We start from the raw sequence: 27,818 nt of genomic DNA on the forward strand, positions 1-27,818 counted from the left end.
TGATCGATTTTAAAGAGGTCCATCCTTCACACCCCATGTCCAAAGAAGTGTACACACGCAACCCTGATCGGTGCGGTGTATAAAGTAAACAACCTGCAGGGCATCGAGACGTTAGGCGGCGCGCGACGGAACGTGATGACGACATTTAAATCGTGTCCGGTACGTTTTCGGATCATGGCCTCATGGTTCAGAGCAGGTCGTTGTTTGGTTGCGAAATTCGGTCCCTCTGCGGTGACCCCTCGTGCTCTGCACTCGTCGCGATCTCTCCGAAATGAGGCGATAGACCCGCGCGTGTGGGCCTTGGGCCGATTGCATCACGTCGGCGTCGCCGTGCCTGACGTGAACGCGGCGTCCAAGCTTTACAAGGAGACTTTAGCAATGGGGGACAAGGTGAGAACGTAAACAATATGCACCTCAGCCTTCCGCACAGGTGTCTCGTTTCATTGAAATCAGTTGTCTTTTTCGTTTGGGTCTTTTGAAGCAAAGAAAAACGTACATCTTATTATAATCTTATCATACTAGAGTAGAGCAAACGTTCATGGTTATGTCTGTTTGTATGTTTATGTGCGACCAAACTTCTTCTTCTTCAAATAAAATTAACACCCTCTTAATTACGTTTAGACTGCTGAGACCCCTCAGACCTTTGACAACCTTTTAAGACCACCAAGACCCAAAAGAACCCGAAGACCCAAAACACCCTGAGGACCTTAAAGATCCTAAAGACCCAGAACACCATGAAGACCCCAAAAACCCCAAAATGGTCAAAGATACCTATCCCTCTGAAACGACGTGTGGTGAGGTGAGGCGCGCTAAACTCACCTTCGAGTCGCGCTAGTTGTAACAATTGCGGGAAATACTGTCGATGAATAGTTTTCCAAACTGTGATATATTTATACAACTGTTGCAGCAAAATAATATATACAGATAAATATTTAGATTTCCTCAATTGATGTGTATAGCGTCCGCTGAACTGATCATACACTGCACAAAACTCTAAGTAGAAACTAAAGAGGTGGATTGAACATTTCAATAGCCTGGTGTTGGCTTAGCGGTTAGGGTGCTGGTTTGGGATCCTAGGATCCTGGGTTTGAATCCAGGTCGATTGATGAATTAACACCAGGGGGGTTGACTCAGCCTGTCATCCTTCCGAGGTCGGCAAATTGAGTACCAGTTCACTGGTAATTCCCTGTGTGTTGCAAGAGGCGACTAACAGGGTTTGCGACGGGAAGAGCATCCGGCCATAAAACATTGCTTCAAAAAGGGGACCCCGGTGCCCAAAGAAAAGGCCAACCCCCGCTCCGTGGGGAAAATGGCCTCTAAAGGTGGTTCCTCGACCTCAACCGTCCATCCATAAATGAGGATACAATTAAGAGACGGGTTAACATACACACTGGATTGGATGATCGTCTGGGAGGTGGTGAGATGTGGGTCTACGAGTATCTGGGATTGTGGGTCCCTCTCGCACGAAATTTTGTGATTTTAACCTTCTATTTGTACTTTCTGACACTTTTTTGCAAAATAATCATGCAACTTTTGAATATATTTTGGACTTTGCATTGTATAACATATTGTTACAGACGTGGCTTGGATGTTATTTACCGAGCGGTTTTATGGTATGACCACGTCTGCACAAGTTACCCGATTGTGCCCGAACGTTGACGAATCGCGCTATGCTAGACCAATGAAGGAAAAAGAAGACACACGGCTGGAATTAATACGACACGACACCAGGGATACGGTTCTCAAAGGTTGTTATTACAATAATGCGGAAGGTTTAGATTACAGGGACAAGAGGGAAACATAGGAAGGTGGGCACTTAAACACACTTATATTAACCCCAACAGACGACAAATAAACGGGACAAGGCTCACTCACACGGGGGTTTGATTGCAACGAAAGCGGGTAGCGATCGCTCCAGGTGCACCTGGGCTCAGGGCAGGATCACGTACGGTCCAGTTTAAGAGATGCGGTGGAGGTATTGCAGCGCTCGAGGGGTGGCGACTTCTCTCTCCAGGCTGGGGGCGCATCTGACGTCACATCCGGCGCGGGGCCGCGTATATCCGGCGGGGAGTGACACGCCCTCGGCTCGTTAGCTCCGCCCCAGATGGAATCGGCACGTTGCTTCTCATTGGGTGCGTGGGGGGGTTACTGGCTCCGCCCCTGACGAGGAGCTGACAGCCAGCCCCTTTGGGGTAACGCCGTGGAGCGTATGGTCATGGCGGGTAACCGAGCCGGTGTGAGGACGCACACTCCCCGCCCCTCTGTTGTTGTAGTCGTAGTTGTAGTTGTAATTGTTGTTGTAGTTGTTGTTATTGTTGGGGAAGAAGATGGAAGGAGGTATGGGAAAGGTCCTAAACTCACTACTGATGCCATATAATCACATTCTGGTGCAACGAAGAGTCATAATTAATGGAGACGAGGCCTTAACTGACATAGAATAAGAATAACTAGGAAGATGTCCGAAAGTTGTCTACGTGTGGTGCGGTGGACCTGGGCACGACATTTAATGGGGGAATAAGGGGAAGGTCGGCTCTACTGATTGTTATTTACATGCAATGGGACTAGGGAATGGGGGATTGGGGAAAGTTGGGGAGTATTGGAGAAAATAGGGGAATATTTACAAGCGGATATGGAGGCCAAATTCCATATTCGCAACATTGCACCCTTCTCTACCCTCGGGGCGTCCCGACCCGATAAATTTTTACCTACTTTAGTGTGGCACGCAATGTAGTTCCCTCTACTATTAACTCTACCCTGAGTGCGACAGTTTTACAGATATTCACAAATGAGTAAATATGTCCCCCTGCGACGTTGCACCCTTCTCCTCACAGAAACACACCCACAGGATAACCGAATCCGGAAAGAATCCTCAAACTAAACATACAGCCGGTAGGGAGCATTATTTACAAGACTACGCTGCTATTTACACTACGATCCAGGACCTGTTTTTGGAGGAACACATGCAGATGTTATGCATAGAGAGAGCGCGCTTGCCAACATCGATACACCAACCCACGAGTGCTCTGTGGCCGGCGGCCTTTAATAACGTGCAGAGCACCCTTCCCGAGCATCAACAGCACCACCCCACCACCAATCGGTGCAGTCACCATTGTTCATTGGAATAAAAATAAATGCGACAACCCCTAACCCTGCAGGTGTCTCTTGCTCTTCTTGTGGTGCACTTGGTGTCAACTAAAAGTGGTTCACCTGTATGGCATAGGTGCCACGTTGACCCATAGGTCCATCCCCGGGTGGTGCTTGGCCGCAAACGAACTGCGGTCCATTGTGGGTGGCCACAAACATTGCGGTCCATATGGTGTATCGATCCCGGCAGCAAACAGCGAAAGTGCAGGCCCACAACTGCGCAGCCAGCACCTCTCTCTCCTCTCTCTCTACCCCAAAGCCAGATCCTCGGAGGTGGGAGACAAAAGAAGAAACAAGTGAGTAAGGTGGTAAGGGCGCAAAAGTGCACGCAATGTAAGGTGATGCACACTGGGGGCACATGGGAACCAGGTGAGACAGGTACGTTCCTATCGTACGCCCCCCCCCCCACCAGGTAACCTACATGGCCCCTCCCTTACCCCTTACTGCATCCACAAAACACAACACTACCCATAAACATCTACTTTACAAATCGACAAACATCCCTACTGTCTTCCCCGTTCCTCCCATAAACCAAATTCGTCTTCTCTCCCTCCTAACCAATCAAATTTGCCATTTTCAACTCTCATCAAAATTTGCCATCTCCAACTGCACATCAAAATTTGCCATCACCAATTCATCATCAGTCCCTCCTAAGGAGGGAGAGATGGAATCACCCCAATGTCTCATCCACGTCGTGATGCGTCTCACAAATCCTCACAGCAATCTCATTTCCTGCACAAAACAAAGAAAACACAGGTGTGGAGTCATCATCATCACCACAGGTAAGTGGCTGCGTATGGTGCGACAGGTTCATCAATCCTAACTATCTCCTAAATGACTTTAACAACTTTACACTACCCGGGGTCTTTCTCCGGCCAAACCATTGGCCCTCTTACACTATGGGTTCTAAAAACCAATTCCCATTGGCCAAACTGTGGTGCTCTTCAATTTGGGGTCTCACTCCCCCGATTCATCTCCCGGTGCCCTCGCACAATTTCTGGGCTGCGGCGTGTACCTCTCCCAGTGGGTCTACCCACCTGCACACCTCCACCACTGCAGTTGCCTCCGAGCTTACCTGCTCCTTACCCTAACCTAACTACCTGGGGAAGGCCCTCTGGCTCTCTCCCCACTCCGTGCCCTCTCTGGCACTGGGCTGCCCGATCCACACCCGGGATCCTCAGGCACCCACTCACAACTACCGGCTCCCAGAGCCCACCTGCGGCCTCACCTGGCCGACATCCTCACAGTGGTGGAGTGCCCAACCAACTACACACACTAACAGGCTACACGTCCAGCCATTTCCACAACACTAATGCACCCATTCACAACACCATTCTGCAACCGCACCACAAGTGCCAATATCCAACCACAATTTACCTGTACCCTCTACCTAACACTTACACTACCCGCCCCGGGTACTCGTGAAAGGGGTCCACTCTTCCCCCATCCACACCTTCGCACCATGCACACCACTCCGTACCACTCACTCCAACTCTCTCCACACACCTGTACCTGCACACCTGTGTTCTCACACCTGGTACCACCTGCACCCTTCTCTCCCCAAGCGCATTTGCGCTGATCCACACACTCACTACTCATACACTGCTCCACACACCTGTCCAGTTGCACACCTGTGCAATCACACCTGTTCAATTCTCACACACACAGCATCATCTCAGCTAACTACTCCCTTCTGAAACTTGCGCTTCCCAGTCGTCCCTTTAAACTATTGCGCTCCCACGTCATTAGCATCCATACTAATCTACCTGCGTCCCCACTACAGGTATCAGTCACTAACTAAACTTAACGTTACCTAATGTCATCTTCTAGATCCCTACACACAATATCCTAACCCACCCGGGCTAGTTTTCACTGCCATACACCCCATAAGCTATTGCTCCTTTGCCCCCCACACATGGGAAGGATGGTGGATTTGCCATCCCACCACATCGGGGGTCTCTCCCTATCAATTTTGCACATCAAATTTCAACAAATTAAAAATTTGCCAATCACTGCCCATCATCTGCCAATCACTACTGCCAATCCCTTGCCAATCATCAAATTTTGTTTTTCTCTAATTTTGGGTCCAAAACACTAACCTCATCTCCCAGTCTACTCACTAATACCTCTCGGTGCGCCAATCCCTGTCCAAATCCCGGCTTCGTAAAGCCAAGCAATGGATGCTGGTTGTTTTGTGCCTGCGGCTGGATGCGTCCGGCACTCGGTGCAGGGACGGGGGCTTACCCGGGCCGAGATCCCATGCATCACCTCGGCGTGGAGCCATCCAATGTCCCGATCTCGACCTGCCGGCACGTCTCAACAAAACGTGGTCGCCATGACGACCCTTTCTATCGGGCTGCCAGCTCCGCCTAGTGGAGCCTGGACGCGGCCGTTCAAAGCGAGGCCCGGCACGCACCGAGGGCCTGCTTCGGCTAAAAGTCGCTCTAACCTCTAACCCGTGTAACGTCGATGCTTCACCTGGACGCTTACACCCCGCAGCCCGTTCCTTGCTCACACATCCAGCCGTTTCCATGCTCCTCGTACCGTTCCTTACACACCTCGGTACACCCATTCCACTCACAGCCTTGGTCACACACCTGACCACCGAACACTTTGGCACACATTCGTTGCTCGCACACCTCACCAATACACCGCTTCGCGCCCCCTCCTCGGTCACCTCCTCTGTGACAATCACAGGTGTGCCCTCATTCGCACACCCAACCATGTGCCTCACCACCAACTCCAGCGTGCATTCCCACTCACGCTCTACCATTCCAGGTGTGCATCCTTCCATCCCAGGTGTACATCCTCGCTCACCTGTCACAACCAACTCCCTCTCCTTGTCACTCTCACTACTTCCACCTCCATTCCTGACAACGCACTCGCCCTTACTCCCGACAGCGCACTCTTTCCTCATGCACCTGTCCGTTACACACCTTTCTCGCGCACACTCTCCCGTTACACCCTCTGTAACACTCACCACAGGTGTGCATTCTTCCTTACTTTTGACAGCGCACTCTTTCCCCATGCACCTGTCCGTCACACACCTCTCTCGCGCACACTCTTGCGCACCCTCTCCCATCACACCCTCTGTAACACTCACCACACCACGCTTCCATGTGCCCCCTCGCACACGCGCTACGACCGACTCACTCTCGCCAGCACCCTCACTCCTTGGCACGCACTTTTTCCTCACACACCCCAGAGTCGGACTTTCTCGCACACCTCCTTTTTCGCACACCAGACCTGTCGCACACTTCACCAACGGCCTCTCACGAACACCCGGGTCTATCTCGACCCCCAAGCCTCTTAAATCACCTGGCGCATCATACGCACGACCATATTGGTCACCACTTACACCGGGTCCTCTTCCTCTTCGCTTCTCCTCCATCACCTGCGAATCCCTCATCCGGTTAATGAGCACATCATCACGATCCAAACACAGACTTTGGACCAATTCTTTTATCTCCTCTTTTATCTCTTTCTTATCCCCTCTCCGTCGCTTCTTAATTTCGCTCATCCCTTCTTCCACTTCTTCTAATTTGTGCTTCACCTCTTTTATTCCCCGGTACGTCTCCTCAAGCTCGTCCTCCAAGGCTACCTTGACCGTTTCCATGTGCGTCCTCACCTGCCGGTCCTTCGTCTCCATTACCTCTACCACCTCGTCCAACCTCGTTGTCAGTCCCTCACGTACCATCTGACATTCCCTCTTCGTCGCTATCAAGTCGTCTTTTAGTTCTTTCTGTGTCACTTTTAACCCTCCTAATACCGCAGTGTTCCTTTGAACCTGCTCCGTTAGTTCTTTTTGTCCCTCCGTAAGCTGTTCCACCTCCTGCGTCAGGACCTCTATGCCCCCCTGTAACTTTACAGTCCCCTTTCTCACCTCCTTCTCCATGTGCTCCCTACAGTGCCTCACCTCCTCGCGCACTCCTCCGACCTCCTCACTCACTCCTCTTCTGATCTGCTCTCCCATCACTTGCATCTCCTGCCCAGATGCCACCCTCATCTGCTCCATTTCCTCCCTGTGAGCATCCAGTTTGGTTTCTACCCCCATTCTGACCCCCTCTATCTGCTGCCCCATTTGGTTAACTTCCCTTTCCGCTTGGTCCCTCATGTCCCTCAATTTGCCTTCCATACTATTTTCTAACCCCTCTAACCCATTTTTCACTCCCTCTATTTGATTCTCTTGAGCGGCCATTCTGTTTTCTACCCCCGTTAACCCATGTTTCACTCCCTCTATCTGATTCTCTTGAGCGGCCATTCTGTTTTCTACCCCCGTTAACCCATGTTTCACTCCCTCTATCTGATTCTCTTGAGCGGCCATTCTGTTTTCTACCCCCGTTAACCCATTCTTTACTTCTTTTATCCCGTTGTCTAACCCCTCAAATTTCTTTTCTAATCCCTCACCGGTACCCCTCATTTGGCCCTCCAATCGCTCACCCTGAGCATCCATCCGGTTCCCCATTACCCCCATTTGGCCCTCTAATCGCTCACCCTGAGCCCTCATTCCCACAATTTGGTCTCCCATTCGTTCCATAAGGGCCCTCATTTGCAACATAAAAAGGTTCGGATCCACCAGGGGTGCTGCCACGGTCGCGGGCGCGGTGATCAGCGAGGCGCCATTTTGCGCGCCCGCTTCTTCGTGCGTGACGGCGCTATTTTGCGAACCTGCCGCCCTCACTGCTTCGCTCTCCTCCTGTCCCTCATTTTGGTCCTGGATCGACCCTACCTCACTCTCCTTTACCGGACCCCAGCTGTCTTGATCCGCCATAGCGCGACTTTCAAAATTCGGTTTTTATTTTTTATTTTCGTAAAACAAATTCAAATTTCGCCGTTATAATTTCGCGCGGGAAACGCGCTCCGAATCGATTCGGTCGAGCGCCGTACGCGCTCCGGCTCGATTTTCCCTCCCAAAATTTGGGCCTAACTAATTTAGTCCCGGGTTCGAATCCCACTCCTGACACCAATTGTTACAGACGTGGCTTGGATGTTATTTACCGAGCGGTTTTATGGTATGACCACGTCTGCACAAGTTACCCGATTGTGCCCGAACGTTGACGAATCGCGCTATGCTAGACCAATGAAGGAAAAAGAAGACACACGGCTGGAATTAATACGACACGACACCAGGGATACGGTTCTCAAAGGTTGTTATTACAATAATGCGGAAGGTTTAGATTACAGGGACAAGAGGGAAACATAGGAAGGTGGGCACTTAAACACACTTATATTAACCCCAACAGACGACAAATAAACGGGACAAGGCTCACTCACACGGGGGTTTGATTGCAACGAAAGCGGGTAGCGATCGCTCCAGGTGCACCTGGGCTCAGGGCAGGATCACGTACGGTCCAGTTTAAGAGATGCGGTGGAGGTATTGCAGCGCTCGAGGGGTGGCGACTTCTCTCTCCAGGCTGGGGGCGCATCTGACGTCACATCCGGCGCGGGGCCGCGTATATCCGGCGGGGAGTGACACGCCCTCGGCTCGTTAGCTCCGCCCCAGATGGAATCGGCACGTTGCTTCTCATTGGGTGCGTGGGGGGGTTACTGGCTCCGCCCCTGACGAGGAGCTGACAGCCAGCCCCTTTGGGGTAACGCCGTGGAGCGTATGGTCATGGCGGGTAACCGAGCCGGTGTGAGGACGCACACTCCCCGCCCCTCTGTTGTTGTAGTCGTAGTTGTAGTTGTAATTGTTGTTGTAGTTGTTGTTATTGTTGGGGAAGAAGATGGAAGGAGGTATGGGAAAGGTCCTAAACTCACTACTGATGCCATATAATCACATTCTGGTGCAACGAAGAGTCATAATTAATGGAGACGAGGCCTTAACTGACATAGAATAAGAATAACTAGGAAGATGTCCGAAAGTTGTCTACGTGTGGTGCGGTGGACCTGGGCACGACATTTAATGGGGGAATAAGGGGAAGGTCGGCTCTACTGATTGTTATTTACATGCAATGGGACTAGGGAATGGGGGATTGGGGAAAGTTGGGGAGTATTGGAGAAAATAGGGGAATATTTACAAGCGGATATGGAGGCCAAATTCCATATTCGCAACAATATTGTTGCGGATCTCGGATTACAGCGCTCCCCTTACCGAGGGGGGTTTAATCACCTCATCTATTTCACTGGCCGTCCGAGTCCTAGAAGATATCGCGCTCCTTTGTGGGGTTGAGGTTGACCAGGGTGACTGGTCAATGGAGTCCCAGATACCTTCGCCAACCTCTCCGCAAAGCAGGACGATACTTCTGCTCGAGCCACGGACAAGATGGAAGGTTGCCGAGCGGTTTACCAATCCGAGGCTCGAGCCGTTATCAATAAAACTAACCCGATTCTGAGCGGTTCCTATATCGTGCCACCGATATTCAATGGGGAAAAGACGAAGACGATCGAACGAGAGGAAACCAAAGAATGAGAAGGGTGAAGGAAGAACAAATATGGTTTATTACTATCTAAAAGAGGAAACGAAAGAAGGGAATATACAAGAAGAGGAAACAAAAGGACATAGGGCAACCTTAGACACTCTTATATAACACGCCCATGACAATACAAACAGACTCACACGGAAGGTAGCTGGTAGGGGAGGAAGGTCCAGGCAGATGGTTCCAGGCGATGGGGTGGTCCAGGCTCCGGGTCCGCGGGCGAAGAACGGCTGGCAGTTTAACGTGCGACCAGACCTTACAAACGCGAGGGGCTGGAATGCGCGTACGTACAGCGTGCCGAACGCTCTCAAAACCACGGCAGTTCGTATCGAAAACGATCCTCCGCACAATGTTCTTATGTTCGCCGCCTCTGCGCTGTTCTCTTGCATCTGCTGATCTCCACCGCATCTGCTCTCTCGTTCATCTCCCGTTCATCTCCTGGTCTCTCTGTAAAAAGGCTTCGCGCTCGCGCTTTTATTGCAAGCTTCGCGTATTAAGCCGCGTCCGCTTTGCTCCGCCTACCGGTGAACACGCCTCGGCCCGGATTGGTCACGAGGGTTCATTGTTACCTCCCTTCATGACGCGTTGATGGGGCCACGCCTACGTTCCTGGCCGCTCCTCCCTTCTTCTCCAACTTGACCGCGTGCGTAATGGCGTCTTGAGAAGGGCGCTGCAGCTGGCAGAGAAGCGCAATATGTTGTGGAGGGCAGTTTATGCCGCAATATGAATGGAATAGGAATTGGAGAAGGGGGCTAGGTTATTTGATTTATACAACGCAGAGTCAAACTATTGGAAACAGATCCTTCACTGAGACATAGACTATAATGAAATAACTAAAGAAGATCCTATGGTGTCCTACGTGTTGTACATGGCCTAACTAGGGTGCGACCTTTACAAAGGGGGATATTTACAAGAATTATTATTTTACAAAGTGAAGGTTCTAAAAACCGTAACAATATGTTGTAATGAGTTCAATATAAGCTCAAATTTAAAGATAAACTTCGACTTCAATGAGACATTATTTAGTGAAAGCGGTATTTTTCACTAATATTGGGGAATAAATTTGGTGGCCTGTTCAAGTAAACAAAAAGTGGTAGAGATGGCAACTATGGAGATATATAAGGCCAGGGGCCTCTCCTTGGTGTTTAACCCATAAAGTGCTGGATTTACTGGTTAGGAGCCCAGAAATGTTTTTTTGTCATCTGCTTTTCTCCACCAATAAGAAGCAACCATTCATAAGTTACCCCAGGTATTATGCATTGTAAGAAAGGTTGGGATTCGTTTCTTGGGTTGACATCAATTTAGTCATTCACATACAAATAGTGGCTGAAACACACCAATATGATGACCGTATTTGGTATGATTTGGTATCATGGCCGGTAGACTTATGGGTGTTGGCCACGATCGTGGCCCGACGTGCTTTCTGAGTTAAGCTGACTAAACTCAGTCCATGTGGGATCAAGGTACTAACTACTATCCCTCAAGATTTTACATAAATGCCTCCATTGTGCATGTTTCAAATGTGACAACCATGGGAGGATCTTATTTCTTTCAAATGCGGGAAAAATCCTTGCTGAAAATACACCAAATAGCCTTACAGACCATCACAATTAGGATTTGCTACCAAAGTGTCAGCGTGGCTTCAGGAAAAGCTGTGGAGCCACTGACATGGAGTTTGCAGTTTGTCAAATCCAGGAAAAATGTCAAGAACAAAACTTTGATCTTTATATTGCAGTTGTTGACCTGACCAAGGCCTTTGATACTGTCAACTGAGGGCCTCTGGAAGATATTGAAGAGATTGGGCTCTCTGGAAAATATTTATCACAATGATTTCGCCAGTTTTACGATGGCGTGGTCTATATGTGACCTGGAGAATGGCGAGTCTTCTGATTATTATTTATTTGTTTTCAGTTACAAATTGTGTCTAACAAGGTTGTATGCTCGCATCAACCCTCTAAAGCATGATGTTTTCAGCAATGCTTTACGAAACTAGAGACGTGTCCTTACTCTTGCTTTATTGTGTTTCCAAGCACAATCTATATTTCCTTACGAGCTGCAATTTTGTCTGAATCTCAATATTCCGCAACGCTGAGAGCGCGAGTGGCAAATTTAATTGATCAAGATGGTGTAATATTTTGTCCAAGTATTGCTAAACTGGAGGTTTTTGGAAGTGCCAACAAGATGATTTGTGTTCTACAATGTCCAAGTGTAACTTAAAATAAGGGTTTTAAAGGATGTAGAAAAAAAACGTTTTTTGGAAGTTTACTGCCGTTGATGCACCGTCTTTTACTCCACGTTACGTTAGCTCTTCGTGCCTGCTGTTTGTATCCTCCATGATGTCACTACAAACGGTAAGTTTCCTGTTTCGAATACTTTTCAATTTTAACTGCCAGACAGGCAGACAAACTGAAACAATTACCTTACCCATGTGTGTGCATTCATGCTCAGGACGAGATTCCATGCAATGTGCCATATTCAGTCAAAGTACTGCTAAACACAGTTTTTCTTCCTACTTAAAACGATTTTTTCAAATTCCTCATCAAATCATTCCATTAAAAAAAAAAAATTCCACCCCTTAGTTCTTCCTTTCTACATTCTCTAAACTCACCTTCATTCCACCCCTCCTCTATTGTTTTCAAACGGATCTCTGACTTGAAAATCACAATAAACCCAGTTTGTAATAGATGTTAGTTTGTCATTAATCGTCCATTTTCTAAACTCCCCCCTCACCTGTCCCCTCCTAAACTTCCCCCTCATCCCTCCCTTTCAATTCTCCCCCCTCACCTCCAAAACTCCCCCCTCCCCCTCTATACTCGCCCCTCCCCTCCAAATCTCTCCCCTTCAAAACTCCCCCTTCACACCTCTCCTTCAAAAGTCATTGAAATGACTTCACATTGACTTCAACTTCACTTCAAACTTCACAAATGACTTCACAAACTTCACACCTCTCCTTCAAAAGTCTTCTTTCACCTTCAAACTCTCCTCTCCCTCTCCCTCACACCTCTCCTTCAAAAGCTCTGGGTTCTTTGCTTTTCCTGGTCTTCATCAATGAGTTCTCCGATTCTCTGGAAAATCCTCTCTATCTCTTTGCTGATGACTCCACTCTCTGCCGCTCCATATCTCATCCCTCGGTTCGGCAGTCTGCAGCCTCCTCACTCTCTGAAGACCTGGAAAATATCACAACCTGGTCAAACAAGTGGAACAGGTCTTTCAATCCTGACAAATCTCCCACTCCCACTAGGTCTCTCCAAAAAGACCGTCTGGACAACCCTCCCATCTACTTTCTGAGCAATGCTCTTGAAGAAGTTCTGTCACTCAAGCTTATAGGTCTCACTATCTGCCATTATCTTTCCTGGGGAAAACCACATTTCCAAGCTGGCCTCCAAAGCCAGTCGCCAACTGGGCATCATCCGTCGTGCGAAGTCCTTTCTGTGCACTTCTGAGCTCCTCGCCACATACAATGCTTTCATCCGTGGCTCAATGGAATACTGCTCTCCCCTCTGGGCTGGTGCTCCTGCCTCACACCTAGCTCGGCTTCACGTGGTTGAAACCAAAGCATTCAGAATCATTGGAATCTCCCGCAATGAAGCTGATTCTGAGGGCCTTTCTCGCTCTCACCGCAGGCCGGTAGGTGGTCTTTCTGTCTTCTACCGACTCCTCTCTGGCCTTGCTCCCCCTGTACTGTCTGTGCTCTGTCCCCCAAATATTCCTACAGGTCGCACAAGATCTGCCTGCAACCCTCTTATGGTTAAACTGCCAAAATCAAGACTCTCTGCTCACCTTCACTCTTTCATTCCTCTTTTCTCCCACCTCTGGAATAAACTCCCCCACTCTCTTCAATCCCTCTCCTCCCTCCAGGTCTTCAAAACAGCTGTTCACCACCATCTCTTATCCTTACACCATGCAAAGCCTTGATATTTTCTACCCCCGTTAAAACACCCCAAATCCACCTCTTTCAATCCCCAACATCTTTCCTGAAATTCCTAGTCGTGAAAATCCTAGTAGTGTTAATTTACTTTATACTGTGTACCCCTCCCTCCTCCCTCAGCCCTCCCCCTTCCACAGATATACCCTGTTCTCTACTGTTGTTGTGCTTGTGTGCTTCCCTCCCCCTCCCCCTCTTGTCTCCCGCTCCCTTCATTGTATGTTTTATGTGTCTGTGAATGTTTTCATGTTCAATGTGTTAGCTCTTACACGAGCCTCGATTCTGTAAACAAAAAAGTAAAAATAAAAAACTGCAGGTTCGTGTTCTACGGTGTTCAAAATATAACATTGAATTGAAATTGAGTCGTTCCTCAATCATAGACCAACATCTGTAGACACAGACAGAAGGACAGAGTGAACCAATTGCTTAACCACACTTTGAGCTTTGCGTGCGGAGTAGTGAAAACCCTGGGATTCAAATTTAGTATTGTAGGGATCATAAGTTGTTCAATCCCTAATGCATCAAGTTGAGATTTTTGGTCACTGATGTACACATAATACCCCATAATCTCAAAATGGAATTTTGTTTTTAGAATTTTTTACAATATAATTAGATGAAATACAAAAATATATAATTTACATAAGTATTCAACCCCCTGAGTCAATACTTCGCAGAAGCGCCTTTGGCAGTATTTACAGCTTCGAGTCTTCTTGGGTGATGTCTGTATCAGTTTTTTTTGTGTATAGGAATCGAGGCTTGTGTAAGAGCTAACACATAAAACACAAAATCATAAACAGAATCGCACATGAAACATAATAATAAAGGGAGCGGGAGACAAGATGGGGGGAGAGAGAGGGAAGCACAACAACAGCAGAGAACAGGGATATCAGGAGATCTGTGGAAGGGAGAGGGTTGGGGCAGGTTACACAGGATAAATAAGATGGACACTACAGGGGCTTTGGGGAAAGAAAACGGAATTTGAAAAAGGTGGATTTAGGGTTGATTAATGGGGGTAGAAAAGATCAAGGTTTTGGATGGAGGAAGATAAGAGATGGTGGTGAACAACTGTTTTAAAGACCTGGAGGGAGGAGAGGGATTGAAGAGAGTGTGGGAGCTTGTTCCAGAGGTAGGAGAAAAGAGGATTGAAAGAGTGAAGGTTCCTCGCCAAGGTAATGCTGTAGTTTTTGCCAGACACATGCAGTTTCACAACGTGTGCCGACACATAGTTTCACCACGTGTGGCCAGACACATGCAGTTTCGCCACGTGTGGCCAGACACATGCAGTTTCGCCACGTATGGCCAGACCCATGCAGTTTCGCCACGTGTGGCCAGACGCCTGCAGTTTCGCCACGTGTGGCCAGACGCATGCAGTTTCGCCACGTGTGGCCAGATGCCTGCAGTTTCGCCACGTGTGGCCAGACGCATGAAGTTTCACCACGTGTGGCCAGACGCCTGCAGTTTCGCCACGTGTGGCCAGACGCATGCAGTTTCGCCACGTATGGCCGGACGCATGCAGTTTCGCCACGTGTGGCCGGACGCATGCAGTTTCGCCACGTGTGGCCAGACGCATGCAGTTTCGCCACGTGTGGCCAGACGCATTCAGTTTCGCCACGTGTGGCCAGACGCATGCAGTTTCGCCACGTGTGGCCAGACGCATGCAGTTTCGCCACGTGTGGCCAGACGCATGCAGTTTCGCCACGTGTGGCCAGACGCATGCAGTTTCACCACGTGTGGCCAGGCGCATGCAGTTTCGCCATGTGTGGCTAGCCAGACGCATGCAGTTTCGCCACGTGTGGCCAGCCAGACGCATGCAGTTTCGCCACGTGTGGTCAGACGCATGCAGTTTCGCCACGTGTGGCCAGACGCATGCAGTTTCGCCACGTGTGGCCAGACGCATGCAGTTTCGCCACGTGTGGCCAGACGCATGCAGTTTCGCCACGTGTGGCCAGACGCATGCAGTTTCGCCACGTGTGGCCAGACGCATGCAGTTTCGCCACGTGTGGCCAGACGCATGCAGTTTCGCCACGTGTGGCCAGACGCATGCAGTTTCGCCACGTGTGGCCAGACGCATGCAATTTCGCCACATGTGGCCAGACTATGCAGTTTTGCCACATGTGCCCAGACACAAGCCTTCCTACCTTTTCTTTTGGGGGGGGGGGGGGGGTTGGGGGAAGGGAATCCCACACCTTCCTGGGAGTTCCCTGAATACACCGTCGATGGTTGCATTGAAATCCGTTATTCCGTTCTCAAGTTTCAGCATAACAGACAGACAGATGAAAAATCGGTCAGAGACCGAGGACTTGCCGGAATGTACTTTTTTATCGGCCATTTAGGACAAATATGGCGGCCGAACCACGTGACCGATGACGTCATCATTAACATATTTTATTCCCCATGGAGAGTTCTTTACAATGAGCCATGTCTCAATTTTTTCTATTCAGCACTTTTGGAGATGTGGAGGTGCAGAGGTTTTCGGTTTTTCCAAGATGGCGGCCGATCCACGTGACCAATGACATCATCATTAACATATTTTATTCCCCATGGAGAGTTCTTTACAATGAGCCATGTCTCAATTTTTTCTATTCAGCACTTTCGGAGATATGGAGGTGCTAAGTTTTTCGGTTTTTCCAAGATGGCGGCCGACCACGTGACTGATGACGTCATCATTTACATATTTTATGCCCCATGGAGAGTTCTTTACAATGAGCCATGGCTCAATTTTTTCTGTTCAGCACTTTTGGAGATATAGTGGTGCAAATTTTTGCCGTTTTTCCAAGATGGCGGCCGACCACGTGACATATGACGTCATCATTAACATATTTTATTCCCCATGGAGAGTTCTTTACAATGAGCCATGTCTCAATTTTTTCTGTTCAGTACTTTCGGAGATATAGAGGTGCAAATTTATTCGGTTTATCCAAGATGGCGGCCGAACCACGTCACTGATGACGTCATCATTGAGGCACAGTATATTAGAGGGCAAGACCATTATGTGTGCAAAGTTTGGCGATTCTCCGTGCAACGGTGTAGACGCAGTGCTGCAAACAGACAAACAGACAGACAAACAGACAGACAAACAGACAGACAGACAAATGAAAAATCGGTCAGAGACCGAGGACTTGCCGGAATGTACTCTTTTATCGGCCATTTAAGACAAATATGGCGTCCGAACCACGTGATAGATGACGTCATCATTAACATATATTATTCCCCATGGAGAGTTCTTCACAAAGAGCCATGTCTCAACTTTTTCTATTCAGCACTTTTGGAGATATGGAGGTGCTACGTTTTTCGGTTTTTCCAAGATGGCAGCCGAACCACGTGACCTATGATGTCATCATTAACATATTTTATTCCCCATGGAGAGTTCTTTACAAAGAGCCATGTCTCAATTTTTTCTATTCAGCACTTTCAGAGATATGGAGGTGCACAATTTTTCGGTTTTTCCAAGATGGCGGCCGAACCACGTGACATATGACGTCATCATTAACATATTTTATTCCCCATTGAGAGTTCTTTACAATGAGCCATGTCTCAATTTTTTCCATTCTGCACTTTTGGAGATATAGTGGTGCAAAGTTTTCCCATTTTTCCAAGATGGCGGCCGAACCACGTGACCGATGGCGTCATCATTAACATATTTTATTCCCCATGGAGAGTTCTTTACAATGAGCCATGTCTCAATTTTTTCTGTTCAGCACTTTTGGAGATTTTGTGGTGCAAAGTTTTGCCGTTTTTCCAAGATGGCGGCCGACCACGTGACTGATGACGTCATCATTAACATATTTTATTCCCCATGGAGAGTTCTTTACAATGAGCCATGTCTCAATTATTCTGTTCAGCACTTTTGGAGATATAGTGGTGCAAAGTTTTGCCGTTTTTCCAAGATGGCGGCCGACCACGTGACATATGACGTCATCATTAACATATTTTATTCCCCATGGAGAGTTCTTTCCAATGAGCCATGTCTCAATTTTTTCTGTTCAGCACTTTTGGAGATATAGTGGCGCAACGATTTGCCGTTTTTCCAAGATGGCGACCGAACCACGTGACTGATGACGTCATCATTTACATATTTTATTCCCCATGGAGAGTTCTTTACAATGAGCCATGTCTCAATTTTTTCTGTTCAGCACTTTTGGAGATATAGTGGTGCAAATTTTTGCCGTTTTTCCAAGATGGCGGCCGACCACGTGACATATGACGTCATCATTAACATATTTTATTCCCCATGGAGAGTTCTTTACAATGAGCCATGTCTCAATTTTTTCTGTTCAGTACTTTCGGAGATATAGAGGTGCAAATTTATTCGGTTTTTCCAAGATGGCGGCCGAACCACGTCACTGATGACGTCATCATTGAGGCACAGTATATTAGAGGGCAAGACCATTATGTGTGCAAAGTTTGGCGATTCTCCGTGCAACGGTGTAGACGCAGTGCTGCAAACAGACAAACAGACAGACAAACAGACAGACAAACAGACAGACAGACAAACAAACGAACAGATCAACATACTTGCCGGAAAATTTTTCCGGCAAGTAACAAACGAACAGATCAACATACTTGCCGGAAAATTTTTCCGGCAAGTAACAAATATGACTCCTTTTCTAATATAGATTTACCATAAGCAAATACCACCTGTCACTTTGCTGACCTGAATCCCAAGAGAGGGGGGTGGAAAAAGGTGCGAGAGGGAAAGGGAGAGAGAGGGGAAAGAGACAGTAGGTGGGAGTGAGAAGGAGGGAGGAGAGGAAAGGCAGACCAAGGAGGGGGTGGGGTGCAAGGAAGCGTGGGAGCTATGAAGAGGCAGAGCGAAAACAAAGGTACCCGGCGTTGCCAGGTAATGCTGGGTCCCTCTTCCTGCCCCTTCCCCTTCCTCTCCAAACCAACCACTCCCTCTGGACTCCCACCTCACCCATTCCCCTCCCTCCCACTTCCACCCTTTCCCTCCCTCCTCCCACAAAGGTACCCGATGTTGTCCGGGATTTAACGTACATCTATTGGACTACCACAATTAAGCATATATTTAGAGACAAATATTTTATTTATCAAGCTGTAAAATATTTAACTCCCGTCTCTGCTCTAATGTGGACACAAAATGGCATCCATGTCACGTCACGTGATCTTGAAAAACTGAGGGGCCATTGTCGCAACTTTCTCTAGAAATGGCTTTGATGTCAATACACCCTCCCTCAGGGGAGGATCCTTGTTTAAACCACTTGCACAAAAAAAATTACAAGTTGTCTCCCCACCTTCACAGACAGGGAAGGAGTTGTCATTTGTGGCCATGACTTCTGACCCTGGGTAGCCCCCTATGCCCCCCTCCCCGAGTACAGTACGTTGGCAAAATTTGGTAAATATTTAGTTCCCAACCCAGAGGAGACTGTATTTTTTTTTTTTTTTTTTTTTTTTTTTTTGTATACAAGATCGAGGCTCATGAAAGAGCGAACATTAATCACACAGAAAGACAAACAGACACATAAAACAAATAACATCGGGAGCGGTAGACAAGATGGGGAGAGAGGGGGAAGGACACAAACACAACATTTGAGAGCAGGGACCGAGAGACATGGAGACATCGAGAGATCTGTGGGAGGGAGAGGGCTTTGGGGGGGAGGCATGTGAAGGGGGGGAGGCATGTGAAGGGGGGGAGGCATGTGAAGGGGGGGGGGGGTGGGAGAGGTATAAACATATGGACACTGCCAGGATTTCCAGGAAATAAGTTGGAATTTCAAACAAGGTGGATCTGGGGTGAATTAGTGGGGGTAGAAAAGATCAAGGTTATGGATGGGGGAAGATAAGAGATGGTGGTGAACAGCTGTTTTAAAGACCTGGAGGGAGGAGAGGGATTGAAGGGAGTGTGGGAGTTTGTTCCACAGGCGGGAGAAAAGAGGAATGAAAGAGTGAAGGTGAGCAGAGAGCCGAGATTTCGGCAGTTTAACCATCAGAGGGTTGCTGGCAGATCTTGTGCGACCTGTTGGAATATTTGGGGGACAGAGCACAGAGAGAGCTGGGGGAGCAAGGCCGGAGAGGAGTCGGTAGAAGACAGAAAGACCACCTACCTGCCTGCGGTGAGTGAGTGAAAGGCCCTCAGAGATAGCTTCATCGCGGGAGATTCCAATGATTTTGAAAGCTTTGGATTCAACAGCGTGAAGCCGAGCCAGGTGTGAGGCAGGAGCACCAGCCCATAGGGGAGAACAGTATTCCATTGAGCTGCGGATGAAAGCCTTGTAAGTGGTGAGGAGCTCAGGTGTGCCGAGGAAGGACTTCGCACGACGGAGGATGCCCAGTCGGCGACTGGCTTTGGAGGCCAGCTTGGAAATGTGGTTTTCCCAAGAAAGATCATGGCAGATAGTGAGACCCAAAAGCTTGAGTGACAGAACTTCTTGGAGAGGATTGTTGAGAAAGTAGATGGGAGGGTTGTCCAGTCGATCTTTTCGGAGAGACATAGTAAGAGAGTGAGATTTGGCAGGATTGAAAGACATGTTCCACTTGTTTGACCAGTCTGTGATTTTGTCCAGGTCTTCAGAGAGTGAGGAGGCTGCAGACTGCCGATCTGAGGGAAGAGGAATGGAGCGGCAGAGAGTGGAGTCATCAGCAAAGAGATAGAGAGGATTTTCCAGAGAGTCAGAGAGATCATTGATAAAGACCAGAAAAAGCACAGGGCCCAGCACACTTCCTTGGGGAACTCCAGCCTGAACAGGAAGGGGAGATGAGAGAAATCCATTCAGGGCCACACGTTGACTACGACCAGAGAGGAAGTCCGCAAGCCATGCATGGAGATTTCCATGGATACCATAGGAGGAGAGTTTGGTGAGCAGAGCTGGGTGCCAGACCGTATCAAAGGCCCTTGATATGTCAAGGGAGACAGCTCTGATTTCCTGTTTGGCATTGAGGACCTCCATCCATTGTTGAGACAGCAGAAGCAGCATGTCCAGAGTAGAGTGACCTGGTCTGAAACCAAATTGATGATCAGAGATCAAGCCATTGGAGAAGAGGAAAGATTTCATATCCGAAGCAATGATGGATTCCATGACTTTGCTGATAATTGGGAGCAGGCTGATTGGTCTGTAGTTGCAAGGATCTGTTTTTGCACCTTTTTTGTGTAAAGCGGTAATGTTAGCTGATTTCCAGGATGCTGGCAGATGACCTTGAGCAAAAGATAGGGTGAAAAGAACAGAGAGAGGGTGAGATAGAGCGGCAGAGCAGGATTTTAAGACCCGTGGGCTGATGCCGTCTGGTCCAGTTGCAGAATCAGAGTCGAGGTTTGACAAAAACTCCTCCACCTTGTCAGGAGAGAAGGACACAGAGTCCAGGAGCAGTTGGGTTCGACTGGGAAAGGTGGGAACAGAGAGAGATGGGTTTGGGACTAAGGATTTCGAGGCGAACACAGAGTTGAGGCATTCGGCTTTGTCACGTGCGATGTCAACTGTGTGGCCATTTGAGGTAAGGGAGGGGATGGTGGGGGAACAAACACCAGAAACGGATTTGACCAGACGCCACCAGGATTTGGAGGAAGGAGACAGGTTTGAGAGTTCATTCTTGAGTGAGGAGAGATAGTGCTTCCTGGCACTCCTGAGGGTAGACACACACTTGTTCCGAGCTTGGTGAAAGGAACTGAGATTTCCTTCAGTTGGATTAGCCTTCCAAGAGGCAAAGGCAAGTTGTTTCAGGGCAACTGCCTCACCACAAGATTCAGTGTACCATGGACGGGAGGAAGGGTAAGACAATTGAAGGCGAGATGGGATAAATCTGTGCATGAGAGAGATCAGTTTGCTTTGGAAGAATTCCCAGGAAGAATTGATGTCAGAGGCAGTGGAGATGGGAGACCAATCCAGACGATTGATGGCTGCTTGAAGACCGTCCCAGTCGGCCTGAGTGAAATGCCAGACTCGTCGACGCTGAGGAGGCTCTCTGAGAATGGCCAGAGAGATGTCCACTTTGACAAGCACATGATCAGAAGAACCGATTGGAGCAGAAGAAGAGCAGCAGACATTAGCAGGGAAGTTTGTCATAACCAAGTCTAGAAGAGAAGATACTCCATTGGCTGAGATCCGGGTCGGGAAATTGACAGATTGTGTCAATCCCAGTGAGTCACAGAAGTCCTTTGCTGAGGTGCCATGACTAGTGAGAGAGGAACCCACACCCAACCAGGTGGCATGATGACAGTTGAAGTCACCACATATGAGGAAGAGAGAGTTGGGATGAGTGGATAGAAGTTGGTCCATGTTGTCAGACATTGAAATGTAGATGGAGTCATCACTGTTTGGGGGACGGTACAGAACACATATGAACAAAAGGTGGGAGCGGAGAGGAAGCCGTAACCAGAGGTACTCCTGCGGGTGAGGAGGAAAGAGAGCAGTGCAAGGAGAGTGAGGAAGAGAGTTTTTGACAAAGATAGCCACCCCACCACCAGGCCGAGGCTCAGGTCTATCATACCGGAGGAGGGAGTAACCAGGAAGAGATATTAAGGAATCAGAGACATCTTGAAGGAGGAAAGTCTCTGTTAAGCAGATCAAGTCTGGATTGTCAGAAGCAACCTGTATGGAGAGATCAGTCAGGTTTGAGCGAAGGCCCCGGATGTTTGAGGTCCATACCGTTAATGAAGAGAGAGGGGGAGCATCGGGTACAGGACAGGGGAGGGGAGGAGTAGGGTAAGATGAAGGATGAGAGGGGGAGGTAGGGAGAGCAGTTGATAGTGTTTCAGATATTGCAGAAGAGTTCCAAGAAAGGGAAGGATGAGGAGGATGAAAGGTTTGCTGGTGAAGGGATGCGGCACAGTGAGGGGTTGTTTGAGGGGGGGCAGAGGAAAGTAGAAGGTTTGGGGGGGTGGAGGTATGAGATAGAAGGGAGACGAAGTGGGGAGGAGGCAGCTTGGAGGAGGAGGGGGGAGGAGAGAGAATTGGAGAGGAATGGTATGGGGGGAGAATTGAATGGGAGGGATTGGGGGGGAGTTTTGAAGGGCAGGAGTGAGGGGGGAGTTTAGGAGGGGAGGGGCAAGGGGGGAGTTTTGGAGGGAAGGGGAAAGGGGGGAGATCAGGAGTGGAGGGGCAAGGGGGGGGATTAGGAGGGGAGGGGCAAAGGGGAAGTTTAGGAGGGGAAGGGCAAGGGGGGAGTTCAGGAGTGGAGGGGCAAGGGGGGAGTTTAAGAGTGGAGGGGCAAGGGGGAAGTTTCGGAGTGTAGGTGCAAGGGGGGGGATTTGGATGGGAGGGGCAAGAGGGGAGTTTAGAAAGTGGATGATTAATGAAAGACGAACATTGATAACAAATTGGGTTTGTTGTGATTTTCAAGTTAGCAATCCGGTTCAGGATGATGGAGGAGGGATGGAATGAATGTGAATTTAGACCATGTAGTGAGGGAGACGTATAAGATATTGAATTTCTTTTTTTTGAAGTGGAATGAGTTGGAGAGGAAATTGAGAAAAGCCTTTTAAATAGGAAGAAAAACAGCGTGTTGTAATATACCACTGAATAAAAAACAGAAGGGGAAAGGTTAAACATATTTAAAAATATTTAAACAGAACTATGAACAATCTTATATGCACAAAAATACCAACGGGGGGAGAGCCGAGAGGGACCACCACGAGTCACGTGAACAGGGCAAACTGTGGATGGCAAGGAGATAATGGGGGTGGGGCGAACAGCACACCTGGACAGAAAATACAGGATGAGACAACAGTACACGTGGAGAAAATAAAATAAATGTTTTTGGTTTTTTTTTTTTTTTTTGGGGGGGGGGGGGGTGGGGATTTAGAACGTTAGACAGTATTATGTTCGGGGTAGAAGGGAAAAAACCAAGAGCCAAGCAAAACACACTTAAGTTAACAAAACACCGACGGGGGTACAACTACAGTACAAGGCCACACACGAGGAACAGAACACGATTCAACACGTATTGTTGTGGATATGAGAATTGTGTTTTTTTATTGTTGTAAAAATATCACCCTCCTTCCTCCAGTTGTGTATAAAGGTCATAGGGCGTCCCTTAGTTAGGTCATATACAATCGCGTTAGCCAATCATAGATTTCCTGCTTGTAGGTAGTTATTTCCTTATTGTGTGTATTAGGTTAAGGCTATGTCGTCCATTAACTGACACTCCATTGCACCGAAGTGAAACAAGGTAGTATCCCCTTTCAATTTCCCCAGAACCTCCATGGATTCCCCTTTCCTCAATTGCCAACTGCATTGAGTGGTTCGCTGAATTCTGCTGCAGCTGTGGGTTGTTGTTTTCGCTGCAAGAGTCCATTAGCCACGAGGTCATCTCGGAGCCAAAGGTGGGAGGAGTCGGCCCATCGCCGGGAACAAGGCTTGGCCTTGCCAATGCCTCCTCTAAGGGCGGGATCGGTGAGCCCTCGCGACCAATCAGGGCCGAGGCGACCTCACCGATGGGCGTGTCCTGGAGGCCGGCGGCTTGATCGCCCGAGGGAGATATAAGCGCGTGCGGAAGCCTTTGGGTGGTTGTTGCGTCAGAGATACCGAAAGCCTTTGACAAGAAAGTGGTTGCGTGAGAGATACGAAAAGCCTTTGACAAGTAAGAGTTGCGCCAGAGACGGCAGATGAGTAAGGGATCCCCACGAACAGATGCGTCGGGGAGAGAACCCGTCACGCAACGCCCCCACGAGATACAAGAGAGAAGGCAGATGAACCGGTGGAGAGCACGCGGCGCATGAGGTGGAGGAATCCCTGAAAGAGCAGTGGCACGCAGCAGCTTCAGCCACAGCAGCTTCGGGTTTCACCCGCAGTATCGACCATGGCCGCGGAGGAACGCGCCGTGCGAGACCGATCAAGAGGGCGGCGGCTGCTCCCTCCGGCCCGACCGTGCTTCAGTCCGAGCTGAACCTTCCTCTCCCTCCAGCCATCCACCTCCTGCCATTCCTGTCATCATCCCCCGTGTAAGTGTGCTTGTAGTCTGTCTTTGTCTTGTCCTTGGGGTATAAGTTAAGCCTGTTTAGTTAAGCTAGAGCTTCACTGTGTCCTTCTGGTCCGTCCCTCTTTCTGCTTTATTTTCATATCCTTCCTTCTCCTTGGTTTCTTTGGTCTTGTAAATAGTAGTAATAAATTATAGTCGTATTTCAAACCTTTTTTGTCTTCTTCTTCTTCACATCCGTGTCGTCTTTGTCTTTTCCCAATTGAATACCTGTGGCACGATTTGGCCAACGTTTGAGAATCGGGTCTAGTCTTTGTTAACGGTTCGGGCCGCGGCTGCCATCCGCTCGGCAAATTAACATCTTATCCGCGGTCGCGAACGGGGCTGTGCACCGGCCTTTCCGGAGGTCGCGGTGCAGCTTCAGGGACCACGTCGGTCAGTAACAAACGAGGGGACTAATCCCCCCTCAAAGGGGAACCATAGGCCGACGTTGGGTTCCGTAACAGTATGTTTGCTCTCCATCTGTCTGTCTGTCTCTGTCCATCTGTCTGTTCCACCTATGGTTTTCTAAACTTTTTCCCTATACCCTTTAACATGTTCAAATGAAACTTGGTGCATGGCTTTATTATGACAAGTTACATCACAAGTTTGAGTTTTGGGGCGTTTTCCAATTTTTCATGGTTATACCCTTTTGAACTTAGAAAATGTAATATTTTCACAGTTTTCAGCTGCCGTGACTCCACCTCACTGCTTTACACTCATTGGCTGGACAGCTGGCCTGAATCCACCCCAAATTAAGCAGCATAGATTGGCAGGCCTCAGGCCTGGGTGTTAGTTCATGGTTGAGTGCTATTGAAATGATCCCAGGTATATAACCACGATGTATTATATCTGCTCATAAGCCGTACACGTTTTTGCTTCATCTATGTACGGCGGGTTATTTTTATTATGTTCTGCACCAAACGCGGCATCATACATCGCCCAAATAAAGGGATGTGTTTACTGATATTGAAGTGAAACTTGGTAGGGGACATGTATTGCAAAGCAATTCTCCATCTTGTTTTATATTGTTACGTTTGTGGGGGGTAGGTAATGAAATACCTTAATCCAGGTAGAATTGTATCGGGTAGCGTGCTCCGTATGCCGTGTAGACACCTCAATGTAACCAAGTAGGGCCGGATGTCTGTGTAAGTGTATATTTGTCTCCATGCAAGGGGTGGAGCTATGTTAATTAGTTAGGGTACGAGGGTAAATTCCCTGTGTGTAAATTGCCTCTGTGGTTTTCCCTCCGTTATTATAAAGCACACTTGACCAGCCATGCACTCAGCACATAATTGCGAACAACATAATCGCCGACGATACCCCGATGCGGCTACACCACCTCGCCGAATATGCTCGATGGGCACCAGGTGTGGCCGTGAGGCCACGCCCCGAAGAACGATTGGTTGGAGCGGTGAGAGTGTGACGTCATCATAGAACGTTCCAGCACAAGGAACAAAAGGGCAGAGCACCCCATTTTCCCGCCATTGGTTTGGGGTTTCATAGCAAGCCGTCACATTTACTCTTTTGCGCTAGGTTTGATTGTGGGCGGACGCACTTCCTGCTCTCTTGGTCCTGGCTTTCTTTCGCAAGTTTGTACTCTCTCTGTCCTGGGCGGTCGTATTCCTGGCTCGTGTGTGATCGTAAAGAGGAAGAGTCCTTTTCGTTTTTTCTCTCTCCTGGTCCGGACACCGTCACAAGCAGACGTATTTTCCTCTCACTGTTCCTGGCTGGTGGAAGCTGCCGCATATTTTTCCTCCTTGGTGCTGGATTTGTGACGGCTGTGCTTGGTGCCATGTGCGCCTGAGAGGAACATCGGGGCTTGGTGCAGCCGAGCAGGAAGGATGAGGGAGGAGCTCTGGCCTGTTCGCTTCGCGTCAGCGGCTTCGCACCAACGTGTTTTCTCCTGTGCAGGGACGTGGGACCTTCGACGACCCCGGATGGTCAAGGAGACCAGAGCTGAGTCCCAGCTAACATTACACACATCTTTACTTTCATTTATTTCTCCCTGTCTGTATTTGAGTCTGCATGGAGGGTCCCTCGGTTAGAAATTGTGTCATTCTTTTTATTGTATCCCATTATTTTTATTTAATTGTCATTTGTGCATTTTTAATCCCTTGTGGTCTGTCCTGTTTATTTGTTGGTGGTTCGGAAAAACCCCCGTGCCGCGTCCATCCATGTAAGCCTTCGCTGCCCTCCACTACCCCCGCGTGTCACTACCGCCATAGTTGAGTATACACCTCAGAGTTAAAGGAGGCTGTTGGGCCCATCATTGCCGACGCTAGTATGGCAGGTTTATGGTTGTTTGTCAATGCTCTGTTATTGGGGGTTTTCCCCCCTCCTTTTTGACTTCGTTTCTAAATGCTTTATGGTGAATTGGATATTCTTACTTACCTGTATTGATGCTGTCTGTGTATGGCCAGGTGAGTGAAGTGAGATCTCATCCAGAACATGGCATTCGCTGTGTTTTCATTGACTTTGGCAACTCCATGTTGGAACTAATTGAACCACTGGGAGAAGCAAGTCCCCTTAAAGGTCTTTCTTCGTTCATCTTTTCTTCTTTTCATAAATGCTTTTTTGTTAATTTTCTTTTATACACCTCCCCACTCCTTTTACTCGATATTCCTTTTCGTCCTTCCTCACTTTGTCCCACAATTATTTCATAGGTTTCATTGATCGGAACAAAGGTGGTGGGCTGCACCACATTTGCCTGGAGGTCAATGACCTGGACGCAGCTGCTCGCCAACTGAGTGACCTCAAGATACACTTGCTGAGCCCGAAACCACGTCCAGGAGCCCACGGCAAGGATGTCCTTTTCCTTCACCCCAAAGACTGCCAGGGTGTACTTGTGGAGCTGCAGCAGGCTTAGTGTTGCTTGTACAGACTCGCACTAAGTTTCCAGTGAGACTAAGCCTAGATATTTGCACATATATTTTGTTGTTGCTGCTGTTCATGAAAATTTTGTTTCCCTTGTAAAATAGGTTCCATTTTGCAAATAACACCAAAACAATTTTTTCCCATAACTAAAATGTTTCGTACAGTCAGAAATATTTTTGAAAGGAAGTGATGAATAAAATCCTTTCATACCCGACTGATTTATTAATGGGCCCACTACAGCAAGCCGAATGGGTGGATCAAGTAGTTTCCTCCAATCAACATATGGCATAGCTGCGGTCCACACTTGATGGAAGCATTCCCGTACAGCCCAGGAAGTTGAGTGGAATGGAAAAGCTTCATAGCATCTCCACAGTAATTTTTATCACTCACTTGAATTCTGTAGTGTCGTAAACATGATGATTATGCATCCATCATGTTGAATAATCATAATTTTTGTTTATAATAATCATTGTAATGCAATAAAAACCACTTGGTGACCATTGCGTTTTGATTTTGCTGAGCTGTTTTTCATTTTGGACTCGAATAAT

General features: G+C 48.4%; 2 protein-coding genes across 2 annotated transcripts in view; both read left to right on the forward strand.

Moving 5' to 3' along the window:
• Nucleotides 1-27,818, forward strand: part of LOC144893007 (uncharacterized) — an 812,187-nt gene that overhangs the window by 438,804 nt on the left and 345,565 nt on the right. The gene's annotated exons all lie outside the window — the stretch shown is intronic.
• MCEE (methylmalonyl-CoA epimerase) lies at nt 78-27,773 on the forward strand. The gene is made up of 3 exons (XM_068123252.2): nt 78-390; nt 26,817-26,928; nt 27,060-27,773. Exons 1-3 carry the CDS (start codon nt 136-138, stop codon nt 27,260-27,262), a joined length of 570 nt encoding a protein of 189 aa, XP_067979353.2. The 5' UTR covers nt 78-135; the 3' UTR covers nt 27,263-27,773.

The sequence above is a fragment of the Myxine glutinosa genome, chromosome 7, assembly GCF_964187855.1.
Source record: "Myxine glutinosa chromosome 7, kmMyxGlut1.1, whole genome shotgun sequence".
Lineage (NCBI taxonomy): Eukaryota > Metazoa > Chordata > Myxini > Myxiniformes > Myxinidae > Myxine > Myxine glutinosa.

Bases quoted from the DNA above. Each gene is read 5' to 3' on its own strand.
- MCEE (XM_068123252.2), top strand. From the start codon at position 136: ATGACGACATTTAAATCGTGTCCGGTACGTTTTCGGATCATGGCCTCA. The intron at 391-26,816 runs GTGAGAACGTAA...GTGTATGGCCAG, and splicing joins CTTTAGCAATGGGGGACAAG to GTGAGTGAAGTGAGATCTCA. The intron at 26,929-27,059 runs GTCTTTCTTCGT...ATTATTTCATAG, and splicing joins AGAAGCAAGTCCCCTTAAAG to GTTTCATTGATCGGAACAAA.